At 48.8% G+C, this 16,395-nt stretch overlaps 1 protein-coding gene across 3 annotated transcripts in view; it reads right to left on the reverse strand.

Moving 5' to 3' along the window:
* Positions 1-1,348: 1,348 nt before the first annotated feature.
* The window catches only part of nfkb2 (nuclear factor of kappa light polypeptide gene enhancer in B-cells 2 (p49/p100)), a 19,628-nt gene continuing 4,581 nt past the window's right edge, over positions 1,349-16,395 (reverse strand). For 2 of the 3 annotated variants that reach the window (XM_005743543.1, XM_005743544.2), the window contains exons 3-24: positions 12,925-12,964; positions 11,546-11,615; positions 10,806-10,846; positions 9,518-9,616; positions 8,588-8,739; positions 7,975-8,087; positions 7,539-7,697; positions 7,132-7,236; positions 6,962-7,050; positions 5,628-5,766; positions 5,254-5,364; positions 4,906-5,118; positions 4,671-4,812; positions 4,473-4,587; positions 3,961-4,168; positions 3,709-3,878; positions 3,522-3,624; positions 3,271-3,449; positions 2,980-3,067; positions 2,727-2,896; positions 1,959-2,070; positions 1,349-1,755 (exon numbers count right to left, since the gene is read on the reverse strand). In XM_005743543.1, coding sequence (XP_005743600.1) covers positions 1,685-1,755; positions 1,959-2,070; positions 2,727-2,896; positions 2,980-3,067; positions 3,271-3,449; positions 3,522-3,624; positions 3,709-3,878; positions 3,961-4,168; positions 4,473-4,587; positions 4,671-4,812; positions 4,906-5,118; positions 5,254-5,364; positions 5,628-5,766; positions 6,962-7,050; positions 7,132-7,236; positions 7,539-7,697; positions 7,975-8,087; positions 8,588-8,739; positions 9,518-9,616; positions 10,806-10,846; positions 11,546-11,615; positions 12,925-12,964 — 2,689 coding nt within the window. In that variant the 3' untranslated portion in view covers positions 1,349-1,684. Of the gene's footprint in view, positions 1,756-1,958; positions 2,071-2,726; positions 2,897-2,979; positions 3,068-3,270; positions 3,450-3,521; positions 3,625-3,708; positions 3,879-3,960; positions 4,169-4,472; positions 4,588-4,670; positions 4,813-4,905; positions 5,119-5,253; positions 5,365-5,627; positions 5,767-6,961; positions 7,051-7,131; positions 7,237-7,538; positions 7,698-7,974; positions 8,088-8,587; positions 8,740-9,517; positions 9,617-10,805; positions 10,847-11,545; positions 11,616-12,924; positions 12,965-13,759; positions 13,901-16,395 lie in introns of those variants that run through there. The other variant, XM_005743545.2, reaches the window with a different exon arrangement.

The raw sequence follows: 16,395 nt of genomic DNA on the forward strand, positions 1-16,395 counted from the left end.
AGCTGTATGACACGTTTCCAGCTGTTAGTATCATGGTTGCTAGGCAACCTGGGCATCACAACGGAGGTTAGACCGCCCATTTCACAAGCCTCGCACTTCCGGCCTTAGCGGTCTTTGAGTACGCGGCCCTTGAGGATCGTTGAGGCTGCAGACCGTGAATTGGGATACAGCCACTAACAAACCTAACGACTCTGTCAAAATAAAACAGGAAACACTGAGAAAACACAATAATCAAAGAATAAAACAGGAAATACACAAAACACTGAGTGGCAGACCCGGTGCTGTGACACAGACAGGACTTTGTACCTACGCTGAGGCTACTACTGGCTAATCTTCCCTCCCTCACATAGTGACAGTTTTTCCAGCAATGACATCATCTAGTAAATGAATTCATGGCGTATGCCAAATTTGGCAAGTTCTGGTCATGAGTTATCTAAAAATAAATCTGTTCGTCACACAAAGAAACAACTTGATCAACAGCCGATAAACTCATGTCATTGAACTTGGTCTCCCACTCGTATCTAAATATGCGTCTGAGGTCTGATTGGGTGAAGCTGGTTCTGCTGTAGGTTACCAGTGTTGCACTGTGCTGTGAACACTGAGGAAGTTTACCCACACACACAGACCAGTTCGTCCTCTTTGACTCCCACCACCCTCGGGAACACAAACTGGGAGTAATCAGGACAACACAGAAAATGTTCCCACAAAGGAACACACATGTGCAAAGGAGGCTCTTAAAACAAGGTTATCATCAAATCAGAGAAGCTGCACAGACACCAACGAGGGAGAATCAGAAGGACAAACAGGAAGTCAGGTGTGTCAGACAGTCTTCTCCCAGCACGACGTCCCAGTGTAGCTCAGACACACAACAACACAGCAGTGCAGGGAGGACCTCTGCACAGGAGACAGATGCAGTGAAAGAATCCATGATGCAGTCTGAGCTCCTCTGTCTCCAGGTGGATCAATCCTGTGCTGATGGTGAGCCGCCACTTTTTGTTCGCCTCTTGGATCAGAGTTAAATTCCTCCTGCTGAGAGATTACGGTGTGTCAAACACCTGAGACCGCGAGCTTAGCTCCTCCTTTAAACTTACCTCAGAAAACGCAGCCACATGGCGGGCAGGTCGCCGTCTTTTCATTCTGGTAAACTTCAATGTTTATTTTTAATTCCTCTCTGAAGTGCGGTCTGATTGGCTCATATTTCACATCAAACTTATACGTTTAGTTTTGGTATCGTCACTTTATTTTTGAGGTGCTGGGATCATCCATATCAGGGAGCAGGCGTGCTGCGTTTCAGACCGGACAGAAAATGGGAAATTCCAGTTTCCAGAATGGAGACGAAGCAGCTCAGTGTGAAAGTGAAACAACAGATTTATTGATCATTTCATCCACCCAACTTTTCAAAAAGGTTATTGACACAACACACATACTCTTTAATAAAGTGAAATTATTACAGGAAAATGAAACATAAGTTAAAAAGAGCACGCTCTGAGATCTATGGTACAGTTTCAGCGTCGATTCGTCCATCCTCTGTATTTGTTTTATAAAAAACTTCATCTTGATTCGCTGAGCTGGATTTCAAATGTTCGTCTCAATCCTACAGGAAGCAAACGTTTACAGTCCGATCTCTGAAACCCGCTGCAGGTTTCTGATGGATCGCAGAAGGATGGTGCTCGTGACGCACTCGTCACTGCACGCCCGCGGGCGGCTCCACGTCCTCCATTGGTTGGCTGCCGAAGCCGCTGTCGACAGTGACGTCTGATTGAAGAGAAGAATAAGAACGAGGTGAGTGGGTCTGTTGGACGTAACAAAACGTAAGCAGCACTTCGATGTTAGATGTGAGACTAAAAACAGATTCCAGTCGTCGCTGTTCTGCACATGCTCAGTACCGTCCTGCTCTATCGCTGCAGCGTGTAAAACATCAGATCTGAGCAGAGCTAACGGACGCCTCCGTCAGTTACCTGTGTTGTGTTTGTCGTCTCGGAGCTCGGCGTTCCTCAGCAGTCGGACTCCTTCTGTCAGACCGAGAGACTGCAGAGCTTCAACCAGGCCTTCGACTGCACCTCCACCCAGCTGCAAACACACACAAACGTTTAATCTGACCTGCAGCTGTCACAAAGCACACCTCTGCAGCTTAACGTGGAAGACTGCCACGAGCTCCTGTGAGATACATGAGTCGCACTGCTGCAGTACCCACATACTCCACCAGGAGGAGCCCATGACATTCAGTTTGTTTCAGTTCTTATTCTACAGAAAATCACCGAAGTCCCCTCCAGGTGCTTTACGCGGTACGTTAGAGACTCGGCAGTAATAACAGACGCGTTGCTGCTCACAGGTGTCACAGGTGTGTCTGACAACCTGATCGAGATAAACAGGAAACGTCCCTCACAGAGTCTTCCTCTAAATAATAAACTGACAGCGATCATGTGACTGTGTGCACAGGAAGTAGCAGCACAGCTTACGGAAACATCTACGAGCACCAGCGATGCTTCCTGTTTGTGTCGCAGAGCCAGGACAGGCTGACAGGTGAGCTGTTACCTGCAGCTGATTTCAGGGTAAAGACCCTAAAACGGTGGCGAGGACGAACTCCCTGTTAACAGGAAGAGACCTCTAATTGACTCGGGCAAAGGGAGAGGCGGACACATGGGGTGCCATCACGTGAGGCCGGCTGTCAGACGTGACCCCACGCAGCCTCAGCGAGGCATGTGTGCAGTGGGCGTGGCTCTTACCTTGTAATGGCGCAGCAGCTGGCGGCAGGGCGTCGGACTGTCCTGGTACAGGTGAGTCAGCGTCATCATGCCCAACTTCTCCGCCAGTTTCTTCCAGGGGACGTCGCCGACGCTCAGCACGTTCACGAGCCGTGACAGCGTGTCCTCGTCGAGCCCCGCGCGCTCCACCTCTGTGGCGGCATCGCAGCTTCACGTTAGCTTGTTTTTAGTAACATCTGAAAGGCGATCAGCTAAAAAGAGAAAACCGACAAACCTTCAGTGCTGCTGGTCGTCGGTCTGATGTTCCCGCTGCCGCGGCGATCCGACTTCGGACTCTTAGATGGCGACAACACTTTCCTGACCTGAAGAGGTGATGTAGCCACACACAACAGCTTCTCTGTTAGCGTCCTCACAAACCGTAACGACGTTCAGAAAATGCCACCTGAGGGTGTACTCTGATTACTCTGAATCGATTACCCCGCTGTTTACGCAGTTGGTCGATCACATGTACATCTGTCATCTCTACATCTGGAAAATATGCTTTTATTTTGAAAGTACAACTTACCTTTTGGCATTTAGCCAGGTCCAGGGGGGTGTGGCCTCCTGCAGGTCTCTTGCGGGGATTGGATGTCTTTGGGGCGACCTCTCGCTCTTTCTCTTCTTCTCTGATTGGTTCATCTTCATCGTCTGAGGAGGAGGAGCTGAAGAAGAGCGGCTCATCGTTCTCGATGGACTTATCAGCACCTGAGGAACAGCCCACCTTTAATCACCTGTTTGTTAAACGTGGCTCCGCCTCCCCATGTGTGCGTGTCTCACCTGCAGCGATGAGCATGGAGCAGAAGGTCGGCGAGCTGAGGCTTGCGGCTAGGTGGAGCGGCGTGTTTCCTCCAAACGTGCAGGCGTTAACGTCAGCTCGGAGCTGGAAACACAAAGACATTAATGACATCAGATTCACACTGCAGGTTGATGTAAAGAAGCTCCGCCCCCTGCTGTGTCTCGTTACCTCGGTGATGAGCAGGCAGGCCACCTTGAACAGGTTTTCTCTGACGGCCAGGTGGAGGGCGGTGTTCCCGCTCTTCTGCTCAGGCTCGTTTATTTTGGCTCCGCCCTCCACCAGCAGACGCAGGCAGCGCTCGCCGTCCCTCCTCACAGCCAGGTGAAGTGGGTGGAGGCCTGACGGAGAGAAATGTTTTGGTTACTTTCAGCCTTTTATATTTCTGTGTGTGTGGGGGGGGGGGGGGGGGTGTCCTCTCACCGTGGAAATCGGGCATGTTGACCAGGTGGGCGTGGCATTCTCCCAGGTGAGCCAGCAGGAAGCGAAGAATGTTGTGGTCCCCGGCCAGCGCCGCCAGGTGGAGGGGGGTACGGCCATCTTTGTCCACCAGGCTGGGGTCAGCCCCCGCCTTCAGCAGCACCTCCACCACCTTCACCTGCCGTGTGATCACCGCCAGGTGCAGGGGAGTCTGCAGAGGAGGAGGAGTCAGCGGTCACGTGATAAGGATGTTTGCAGCTTCCTGCAGCGCCCTAACCTGCCCGACAGGTATGTGCTCCGATCAGAGCACAAACAGGAAAAACTTCCCAGGACTTTACCTGCGCATCTGAAAACACCTGATCTGCCAGTTTCTGCTTACCTGTCCTCAGACTGCAGCTAAAAAGATGAGGCGAGTTCTAGTTTACCTAGTAACCTGTAAACTATGCAGGATGTTATTACCTGTTACAGCTGGGTTTACTCATTATCTACATCAGACAGGAGGGGGAGGAGCTTACCTGCTGGAGGTGGTTGGCTGTGTTGATGATGCCTTGCTGCTGGCTGCTGAGCAGAGTGTGGATCAGCTGCTGGATCACACCTGTCTGATGATGGATGATGGCCAGGTGTAAAGGTCTGGAAGGAGAAACAAACACGTGAAGCCACCAAACAAACCTCAGAGGAGAAACTTGCTGTGATTGGTTCTCAGAAACACTCACGTGTCTCCGTTTCCATCTTGGATGCCACACAGGTGTCTCTGGATGGCGAGGAGGACGCGAGCGTCTCCGGTGCTGCAGTACTGCAGCAGGGCGGTGGCGGTCTGCCGGGCGCTCTGAGAGACTCTGCTGTTGAGGGCGGCAGCTGGAAACGCAGCACAGGTGGAGGTTCAGGTGAGAGAGCGTACAGCGGCACGTCATCGGCGTACAACGAGAGGAGAACAGTTTTGTTTCTTACCGATCTGAAGGAGCTGCTGACGGAGCGGCGAGTCGCTCTGTCCTCCTGTCTGTCTGTCGGTCTGCTGCTGCTGCTGAGCAGCACCTGACTGAGGGGCGGAGCCTGACATCTGAGCCCCTCCCCCATTACCAAAGCCAGAGAAAGAGACATTAAAAAAGCCTCCCGTTCCTGCTCCTCCCCCCGCTCCATTCATCTCCTGGTGGAACTGAAATCCTGCAGAAAGAACATTCAAAACTCAGGACGGCTGAGGAAAGCCCGGCGCCGCGTCCGTTTGAGTCTGAGAGACGCCTTCCTCGTTTTCATGCGAGGAAATCCCCCTTCTCATGCCAATCTTAGAAACATTCCTACCTCCTCCTCCTGATCCACCAAATCCCCCGGCTCCTCCTCCTCCTCTTCCTCCTCTCCAGTGCTCATAGTGAGGCAGCGGCTTCTGCTTCTTCCTCAGCACCTCCTCTTTGTCTGCGAGGGAGAGAAGACGAGACGATGGTGACGGAAAACAAACTTCGGAAATTCAAAAACTAGAAAGTGCGCTTTGTGTCTCTCGCTGCTGTGTAATGAACACCTGAGTGAGTAGGTGAGGACTGAAAGTCTGTGCATGGCAACAGTTTCCACTGTGGGAAACCCCAGAGCTGTGACCTTTAACCCCAAACATCTGCGAGCCTCTGTGGGGATTTACCGGCAGCGCCCGGTTAGAATGTGCTGTGTGCAGCGTGGCGGCTCACCTAGGACTTGCGGGATGTAAGTGAACTGTTTGGGGTCACTGCTGTCGCCCGCCTTCTTCCTCCTCAGCTGCAGGAAGACGGTGACGGGCCGCTCGATCTCTGTGCTGTGATAGGCCGGCGTTTTGAACACGATGGCGTACTGCAGAGAGGAGAACAGTTACTCAGTGTTAAGTGTTTTCTTCTTCGTGGCCTCTATTAGACCAGCTTTGCATGAGTGAAGGCTCGAAATAATCCTTCTTTACATTACACAGCCCCTCAGATCACCCTTGGCCTAAAATAAGCTGTTGTAGCTCCTCCCCCTTTAAGACAATGCCAAAGAGCCTCCAACACCACGGAGAACTGCCCGTGTATGGTCTTCCTGTTCCACAGGGGGCGCTCTTGAGCTGGTAAAAGCGTCTTTAACAGACTGGAGAAAAAAGTTTTGCTGGTTTCTGTGAGTATCAGGAACATCACAGCAGCACAAGCCGCTTTACAGCATCCTAAACCCTTAACCGACCAATCAGCACACAGTAGCAGAACAGCAGTGCCTTATGGGAAACATCAGCTCCACTGCGAGCCAAACTAAGGGGCTGGTTCCATTTCAGTTCAGACATGTGATCCACGATGGATCTCTACTAAATAAACGCCTTATTCCTCTCTGAGCACGCTCATAAATGCAAGACTTTAAAGTGGGTGGGGCTTCTGTGGCTGGGAGCTACCTGCCCTTTGTGACATCATACAGAGCAGGAGTAGAAAAACCTGAGGTGAGTGCAGTGATGAGAGCATTTATAAAAACACTGACAGTCGTCTGTGTTCACTGTGCACAGCTGCAGTGCGTCACATGACTTCCTCTTTAATGACGTTACACATGCTGTGCTGTGCGTGGGGGCTTTCCTGCACATCGAAAAAAGCCACCGACACTTTATTAATATTATTTTCACAATTTTTAACGTCACACACCACAAACTGCAGGTTTATTGTGTTGAAGGCTGCCTCTGTTTGTCTCTCGGCGACATTTCCTACGAAGCAGATCTGAGACGGGATTTCTGGCAGAGCTGCTTCCCCCAAACGCAGCCTCAAGCTGAAGCTGAGGCAGGTGAACTCGTCCAGCGGGCAGATGTGTCTGCAGCCCGTTTGGAGGAATTCCCCTCAGAGCGCGCGCACACACACACACGCACACACACACGCACACATGCACGCACATGCACGCACCGTGTTTGTGGGGACATTAACTGGCACAGATCCTTCTCCTCCTGCTTCCCTAACCATACCCCAAATGTAACCCTGACACTAAAACCACATTTTGAGTCTCCAACTTGTGGGGACGGGATATTGGTTCCCACACACACACTTACCTGTTTGTGGACGTCCGTAGGTGAGAAGTCCCCAAACGCCTCCCAGCATCCGTCCTCGTCCTCCTCGTAAAACCGGATCTCGATGTCATCTGAGGAGCACAGAGGCATGATGGGATATGTCTGCAGCCTGAGCGGCGGTGAAAACAAAGCGCCGGAGGTTTGTTGTTTACCTTTCTGGACTTTGTCGCAGAGCAAGAAGATCTCGTCTCCTCCGAGCACCGAGCCGCACGTCTTATCCATGCGGGAGATCTTCAGGTTGGAGGCGTTGGGAGACTCTGCAGGAGGAACAGATTTTTATCAGAGCTGAGCTTCTGTCAGCGTCTGCAGTGCGGTTCATTTTCTGCTTCTTCATCAGTTACATTGTTTACTTTAATAAACAAACTGGTTACTTCAGCACTAAACACGTCTGCAAATACAGCTCATCGTTACAAAGTTCACTGCGCTCAGATCAGCTGAGCAGGACGCTCAAACCTCTATCCAATCAGAGGCCTGAGGACGCTGCATGGTCAGCATTGATTTCGTCCACCTCTGCAGCACAGCGAGCTCTCGTCTAAGCAAATCTTTACTGAGGACTCACTGCTGTCGTAGATGGGGTTGGAGACGACGGGCTTCAGCGCTCGGGTGAAGGCGCCGGTGCTGTCCTGCAGGTAGGCGGTGAACTTTAACCTGACGATGTTCAGGTCCATCGTCTTCCCTAGCTCCTTGGCCTCCTTCACGATGGCCGACTCCTCGACATCTGCAAACACGCACGAGTTCGACACCTTTTATTCTGCTCGTCCCGCTGAGCTGATCGCTACGTGTACGGTCTGACGTTTGTGTGCGGACATGACAGCACGGCATGTTCTGATGCTTAAAGAAACAGGAAGTTCAAAAACTGAAAGGAGAATTCTGACTTTCTGTTTCTGAACGTCTGAAAGCAAAACGATTACTTATCTGAAAACGAACAGCAAACCATTTTAAACGGTGACAAAGCGAAACAAAGACTCAGGACTGAGGTGTTCAGGTGAGTCTACCTGTCAGGTGACAGTGCGGCCCTTTGAGCCGCTTCTTCTCTTCTCTCAGCCTCCGGGTCAGAACTTCAACCACACCCTTCTTGGTCACATGGAGGATCCCCAGATTGCTGAACCTACAGGAAGTGACATCATCCATTATGCACAGTCTCTTTTCTACATAAAGGTCGTGACTGCAGTGAAACACAGGCAGCGATGTGTTCAGTGTGTTTTTGTTTTTCTCTCTGGGTTTTTTCATTGCAGTAAAGATTCCCAACACTTTGCTGGATTTCATCTGAATCTCAGACAGAAAGCTGCGACTTCCTCTTTGGACTTTTCCCTCACAGCAGCACAAAGAGGCACAAACACACAAACCGTCTGCCTCTCTGTCTTTAAACTGTCTGACACTAAATCCAAACTTTAGAGCAACAAAGAGCACATCGAAAACAACATCCAACTGACAAAGAAAACGAAATAACAATAAAATAAATATTAAATAAAAAAGATTCAAAGTGACCAAAGACTGACTAGAAGCTGACTCTGAGGGGGTCCTTGTGTTTTTTAATAATAATAAGGCCAAGGGGAAGTAAATAAAAAGGGAGGGGGTAATAATGCCGTGATGTGATTGGATACTGACGAGGCAGTGAGGTCGTTGGGGCCAATGTCGATGGTGCAGGTGCCGTTTTCGACGCAGTGGCGTCCAACCAGACTGTGGGCGTGGACGCGAGGAGGGTCGGTGTGCGTCACTAGCTGGACCTCGACCCGAGCCAGACCCACGTAGTTATTGATCTGAGGAACAAAGACAGCATTACGGTCTGCACGCCACAGGCGGGCTTCAGGTTGGACTCCATGAACAGCTTTAATAAAAATGGTGGATGTTCTGGTTAAAGGTGTGTAAAGATGAAGGCTGGAGGTTCTGCAGTGGTGAACTTTGAGCCACGTGTTGCACAATTATTACACAAACATCAGAAAACGTATTGTGGGAGAACGTTTCAAAACCTGCTTTAGGACACGAACGATAACGAGCCCAGCGTGGAGCCCTGTGGGACACCGGCTTTTACGTCATTACCCCACACGCGTGGCTCTCTGCGGATAAACATTTATGTTTATTATTGCTAAGAGCTCCTCCGAGCGTCTCCACGCACAGGGAGATCAGGTGTAGTACCGAGCTCTCCCACATTTCCTGTCCTGAAAATACCCGATAAAAAAGTTCCAAAAAGTCTTTAACTGTAAATGTAGAGAGACAGCACGAACAGGGACGCTCATCGGATTCCCTGGATGCAAACTGTCCCCGATCAGTGTGCGTGAAGAACATTTGTTCCTCAAACTGTCGTGAAGATCGGTACAAATGTGGCGCTCGCCCCCACCTGGCTGGAAACTCCACGTCCACGTTTCCCGATCAGCACTGATTGATTATTGGATCGTTCATCCAGAAACAAATGTCCGAGGGTTTGCTTTTTAAAACGACCTGACTGAGTTCAGTTTTAGGTCGACGTACAGAAACATTGACCGCCGGAGAGGTGAACGTGGCAAAATGCCGAGGTTGTTATTGACGTGTGTTACCCACCCTCACTGTGGGGTACGTTCTCTTGTTCTTCTCGCTGGAGGCCCCCGGGAGGCCGCCGTGTGATGGACCCTCGCACTCATAACGGAAACGAAATCCCCTCTGTAAACACACACACGTTAAAGATAAGCACAGCAGTCAAGATAAGGGAACATCTGTATTTGTTTCCCTGAGCCGTCACGCTCACAGTTTCACTTTCTCTTCAAAGCAGTGCATGAATTCAACAACATTTAAAACAAGGCGACGGGTCTGAAACTGTTGTTCATTTCATTACAAACAGCTGCTGTGTGCACGACTCGTGATCTTAAACTTTATTAAAACTTTATTCTGAAGAAAAGCTAAAAATGCGGCTGCATATCAGAGCCGGTGTGCAGGCTGTGGTGCTGTGAGCGTTTGCGTCACTACTTCAGCACTGGTTGCGTAAACTCGGCACTTCCTTTGTCTTCAGAGCAGAACTGAGCGATTTGCATAGAGACAGTCAGCAGACACGCAACCTTTAGCAGCAGAAACTCCCTGTTTGTGCTCGTCGGCTCTGTCCCGTGTTCTTATATGACTGTTGGGAAAACCCGGGATAAAAGGAAGTGACTGTTGTATTAACGTGTGGATCAGCCCGCCGGGAAAGCACCGCTCTGAGTCTGAACGAAGTCTCTTCTTCCTGTTTGAGCTTCAGCTCAGGTCGGAGCTTTGAGCTCATTCATCACCTCACGCTGTTCAAATCCTTTGTTTGTTTGCTTTGCCATGCAGGGCATCGTTCGGCTTCACGTTACACACAACAACGAAAACAACAACAAACACATTTTTGTGTCGTGCTGCTGGTGTTACGTCATCACGCTGCATCCCACCACAGCTGTAGACTTTGTATTGTCAGAGCTTTTCTACTTCAAACTTTAAAACATCAGGATAAGACGTTAACGTTATGATGTCTGTGGTAGGCTCAGGGGAATAAAACTGGACTGGGACAAAGCAGTGAACCTGACTCTGATCCCTGTGGGACTCCATCAGCAGCTACAGCACTTAATGGACCGTTCGTCGGTAATGCTGGCGTCTGTTAATCACTCCACCGGTGAATAAAATTCAAATGAGGACTAACAAAGGAACAATCACGTTTAAACCATTGTTGAAGATCTGAACCACCAAGAATCCAGGTTTATCAGGCCGTCTGTGTCTTATTGCTACGCTATATTGTTGACGACTGCTTCGATCTTTGTCACCTCCATGTTTCCACTGCAGTCTTTATCCACCCACTGCTGCCTTGTCGTGTTTGTAACAGGAAGTAAGATGCGAGTCTCACCTGTTTGGGCTCTTCGATGATCTGAATGTACGGGCCGTGAGCTACAACACAAACACAGGTGAAGAAAAAACACTCGTCAGTCGCTGTGACTGATCATTTCTCAAAATCATCATCAACTTTCACTATTTCATCAGCGAGAAGCAAAATGTTACCAGACGTGAGTAAATTCTAGAAGGTTCTAGATGACCAGGTGTTATTCGCTGGAGTTTTGTGGAGTTTCTTGTAACATGTTACAGTACTGATGCCCACTAACCGACACACACACACACTTCTGGGTATGAAACCCAGACTGTACATGTTTCTAAAACTGAGGGAGGGTACTGGGGCGCCCCCAGGGCAGGATCAGAGAGCTGAGTCCATCCTGAGCTGTTTGAGGTTGTAGCAAAACCTAAAGATGGTGAAAGGCTCTGGACTTCACAAGGCTTGGTTTCAAATACACTCGTGTGTTCTCAGGAGCTCCTGACTCCAGCCTGACCGTGTTCTCAGTCAGACCCGTTAATGGTTCACCTTTGACCTTTTTAAACCAGATGTTGTGGTGCAGTGAGATGCTTCAGACAGGAGGTCAGTGTGTTAAAGGCAACAAACTGACTTAAATAACAAACACAAATGAGAGTCTGCAGATTGATGTTGTTTCCTACAATGGCACGCATCTTTTTTCTGATTAAGGAGGCAAAAAATGAGCTGGGAGTTCAACCTGTTCCATAGTTTGACGTGACTGTGACATCGTCCTGAATGCTCACCTGTCTCAGGCATGAAGGGCTCTGTCTTTATGTCCACTGGAATATAGTCGTACGGCATGAACTGCTGCAGCTGAGGACGAACAAGCAGAAACATCTTTAACAGAGCGTCGATCGATCGTCTTTACAGCTCAGACCTTTCAGTACCATCAGACTGTGCTGTCGGTGTAAAAGCACATGTTACAGTTGTGATGTATAAAGGCAGCGGGCCCAATGTCGATCCCTGTGGAACACCTCCATCACACAGGAAGCGGCTCGTTCGTTGTGCCTCACTCTGTGGCTTACGATTGGTCGCTGGCGGACATTCCAGACTCCAGTTGCCTAGGTAACCCTTGTAAAACAGTTTCAGGGGCTTCATAACGTTCCTGTGAATCATCGATTTATCGGCAAAACTGACACATCCCTGGTATCAAAATGATTGATCAGTTAAACGTGAATCATTAGCGCTGTAAACCCCCTCGCAGCCCCTCAGATTTCTGCTTTTTAACGAGTTTCAAACGAATCGGTTATTTCTTACCGTAACTGAAGCACTCTGTTCTTTAACTGCCTCCACTTGTGTTACACCTTTCTGCATGATTGCATTCAGCTGCACAGAATTCACTCATATAGAGAATGAAGAAGATTTTAAATGTTGTTTTTGGGATGCTTTACCAAATTTAAGCTTGTAAGTTGCACATTAATCCTGAGCCACGTCTACAGGAGCGACAACTGCGGCCGTCCTAATGAACGCACCGCGCTGAGCTCGTACTCCAGCAGCTAACCTGAAGCAGACACCCAGTGCAAACATCTGGAGCCTGTTTGGCTTGTGGTAGGCCTCCTCAGTTAATGAGAAGCAGGAACAACTTTATTCAAACGCGTTTGTTGTTGCATCAAAGCGAAAACGAGCAGCAACCGACTGAAGCTCTGCGACGCTTCGTTGTGTCACCTGCACCTCTCGCCTGGTTAAATACAAAGCTGTGCTTCTTTGAATGAGAAGTGGCTTCCTCTTTAACTGGAAACGGTGTCATTGCTCCCGAGTCAACATCCAACACTGATCCGATCCTCGCGCACCGTATGAAAAGTTTTCTGAACTGGTTTTGTGTCGCTGCTTCCTGCTGAGGTCTCCACAGGTTTACAACAAAGAGCCCACCGCACGCTTTGATTTCAGGCTTTGATGTAAACGCGTCTCTTCTTTTAGACATCAAATAAAACTTCACAGATGTGCAGAAAACCTCTGAATCCACTCAGGATGATGTAATCAGAGGAGACCTGAAATCATTTCCACGATCTCGTATCAGAACGAACGGTTAGAGCAAGGCTCAGGCACGCTCGCTGATCAGCTGGATTAAAAACACACTTCCTGTAGTGGAGAGAATAAAGACAAATGTAGAGAAAGTACTTACGTCGTGCTCGTAGCCGCCAATGAACTGGGCTTCAGTCATCCTGCAGCACAAACAGAGACAGTCAGTGAGAAGCGCTGAGAAAGTCAGAGGCGTGTCGGAGGAACCATCGGCCGAGCCGAGTCGCTTTAAGCCCCCTCAGGCTGAAGCTGAAAGTCCCGAGAGGCGAACAAAGACACAAGAGCGCAGCAAAGCGATCCAAAGTTCAGCAGTTTCACTTTTACGCACTCAAACACTGCACGACCTCTCTCCTTCCCTCCTTCTTCTCTGCTGTTTGTCTCTAATCTCCCCCCTCTCTCTCTGCCCCTCCCCTTCCCGTATCTCGCTCTGCTTTCAGTCACTTCCTGGAAGTGGCTGAGCTGAGGAAAACCCCCAGAATCCCAGGCCTGCAGAGAGAGGAGGCGGGGCTACAGCTGCTGATGTCACTCTGCTGCTGCCGGTGAGGCAGACGAGGAAGAAGAGCAACAACAAACAAAAAGAAAAACAGAGATAAACATTCGAGCTGAAAAATAAAGCCAGAGTCGACATCCTGAGACAGTTAAAGTCTTTAAATAACACTCATGATGGTGTGAACGACTTCTACAGAAACAGCTTCGAATGGAAGCAGCCGTGTGGAGCTTAAAGAGCAGTAAATAACGACAGCCACACTCTCGCAGCTTATTTCACCTCATCAGAGCGTAAACAGCTGATGAGGTCTGCAGCACAGTCACGAGAGAGCGGACGAGAAACCGGCCCGACAGCGTTCAGCCGTCAGACCCCAGCAGTTTAACACCGAGACAAAGCAGCTGATTAAAGCTGAAGCCCAGCGTGAAGCTAGAACCAGCAGACAGGGACGAACCTGCAGAGGTTACAGCTGTGAACGGCGCTCTGTCACGGCCGGGCGTCCGGCTCCGCTCTGCTTCCTCTTTGCTCTCTTTTCTGTCTTTTTGCTGGTTTCTCGTTCAACTTCCTGTCCCTCGTCTAACGCCTCTGACTCAAAACTGATGCGAAGCTCACTGCTCTCCCAGCTTCAACCCGCTGTGACGGGACAGCCCCTCTCAGCGCATCGACCAATCAGAGCGCTGTGCAGAGACAAACCCACAAAGGTAGAGTACGAGCGAGATGAGAGAAAACCCGAGGGGAAGTCTGCAGGAATCCACAGAGGTTATTTCTTTCATGTTTCCCTGAAACAGCTTCAGTCATTCGCTTGAATTAACCTGATGAAACATTTCTTCACCTGCAGCGTGAGAAGCACCGAACGCAATGCAGACACACAAACAACAGCTGAGGATGCCCATGCGACACACTTCATGTTTGTGACCTCGAGCAGACGTCCCAGGCTGCTTCCAGCTCCTTCAGCTTGTTTCCCGAAGCATCCGGACGCTCTACAGCCGAAGAGCTTCAGTCATTCACCACAGAAGAACAGCTGACAGCAGCTGCAGGAATCTTTAAGACCTGCAGTTTAACTGATGTGTGTTATATGGCTTCACGGACAGAGAGCTGGGTGTCATCAGCATAGCAGTAGAAATGTTTGCTATGATGATCCAGCCTGAGGGAAGCATGTATGATGTGAACAGAGCCGCGCGCTCAGTTTGTGAAACTTTTCAGATACAGTTTGACTTTTGTGTAATACCGATTTGCACCAGCAGATGGTACAACGAGTCATCGTCACGCACATTATTAACATCTGTATTTAAAAAAACATGCCAGTGCAAATGTGATGTCACATTCTTCGTTTGTGTGTATTTAACCAAACTGTGGATCCTGATTCGTCTCACCAGTAAATAAAAACGCTGCAGGTTTGAATGGATCTGAAAGCTTCTTCCACCTGCTGATCAGAGCTTATTGATTACTGCACATTGTTCCTAGTTTAGTTTATTTGTGTCTTTTCTTTATTTTGTTGGATTTGTTCTTCTCGTGTCTTATTCACGGTTTGTGAGTCAGCTGTGAGCTGCACTGACCTTCATGAAACTTGTGCAGCTTGAATCTGGTTATGTTTGGTTTATGATGGTTATAAATAATCAGCCTGAGACGTTCGAGCTGCAGACTGAGTTTCTGCTATCGGCCTCACTGCCGCTCCTGATTCTGTCGCTGCATTTCTACCCCACACTGAAGCAACGAGCAAAGTGCTGCATAACAAGTAAAAATAGGAATAATCATTTAATAAAGAAAGACAAGAGAAATAAGATAAAAAGTAAAACAATGATAGAAAAACAGAAGCTGAACCCAGCCTGAAGCTGAGAACGATGATGAAGAGAAGGGTTTTCTTCAGTTTGAAGGCTGGTAATGAGGAAGACGATTCTGGAGTTTCACAACGCCCGGTCAGCAGTGCGAACCAATCAGCAGCTAGTAGGCGGACCTCAGTGAATGACACGTGACGTAGACGAACCCCGTAAAGCAGTTAGCGACAATATTTGAAATGTTTGTGTGCACGTCACCGGAAGCCAGTGCAACAATCAGAGGACGGGCCAATAATGGCCACGCCTCCGTGTCAGCAGCATTATGAACCCGCTGCAATCATTATATTAGACCTTTCTACCAGAAACAGACGGTTTAACTTCAGTCCCTGGACTTTTTTTTTGGGGGGGGGGTAACAACAATAATAATAATAATAATAAAAATGTGCAATAAAACGTCCCTTTTATTTCTTCCTTTTATTTAGTTAAGTTACTGTGTTGTCCTGTTTGTGTTGTGTGTCGTATCTCGTTGTACTGTTGTTCTAGGTATGACTGTGCAATGACAACAAAGAGTTACCCGTCAGAGCGTCATCAGCATAGAAATGATCCGCAACATGTGGCAGCACATGCAGTGAAAAGACAAGTGGTCCCAGACCCGAACCCTGAGGTATGCCCCAGAGACAGTATCCAACAGTTCAGGAGATCCAGATCATGTGATCCACTGTATCAGAGCAGCATCACCACCGTCAACAACACATGCGATCATTAACAACAGACAAAAGAGCAGCTTCTGTGGAGCCAGGCTGAAAAACCTGCAGCTGCTGGAAAACCACGTCCTCCAATACGTTAGAAGGAAAAGACGAAGAGCAGGACGAGGGTGGAGATCTACAGGTGGAGCGTTTCATGCTTACGTAGACCGTCCCTTAGACTCACAAACATTTCTAAATGTTAAAACAGATGAGACAGTGATTTACAGGCAGGAGGATTCGACCTGTCAGTAACATTAGTTAGTAAGAAACGCTCAAAGTGATGGATCAGAACGTTAGAGCCAATAAGAAACTGAAATAATCTCAAATCAGATCCAGATTATTAACAGAGCTTCTGTCATGAAAACAAACATCTTGTAACCGCCTCGAGTAGAGATTAAAACCTTAAAAGCTGAACTTTAACTTTTCCATTCAGATAAATCAGATTGTTTCACCAGAGCAGAAATATTTATCACCATATACATTTGAAAATTTGCGATAACGATATAAATGACGATATGATTGACACGAGACAAAATACTTTACAACTCCTCAACTTTATTAGTGCAAAA

This window comes from Pundamilia nyererei, unplaced genomic scaffold, assembly GCF_000239375.1.
Source record: "Pundamilia nyererei isolate P.nyererei 1_Seehausen unplaced genomic scaffold, PunNye1.0 scaffold00133, whole genome shotgun sequence".
Lineage (NCBI taxonomy): Eukaryota > Metazoa > Chordata > Actinopteri > Cichliformes > Cichlidae > Pundamilia > Pundamilia nyererei.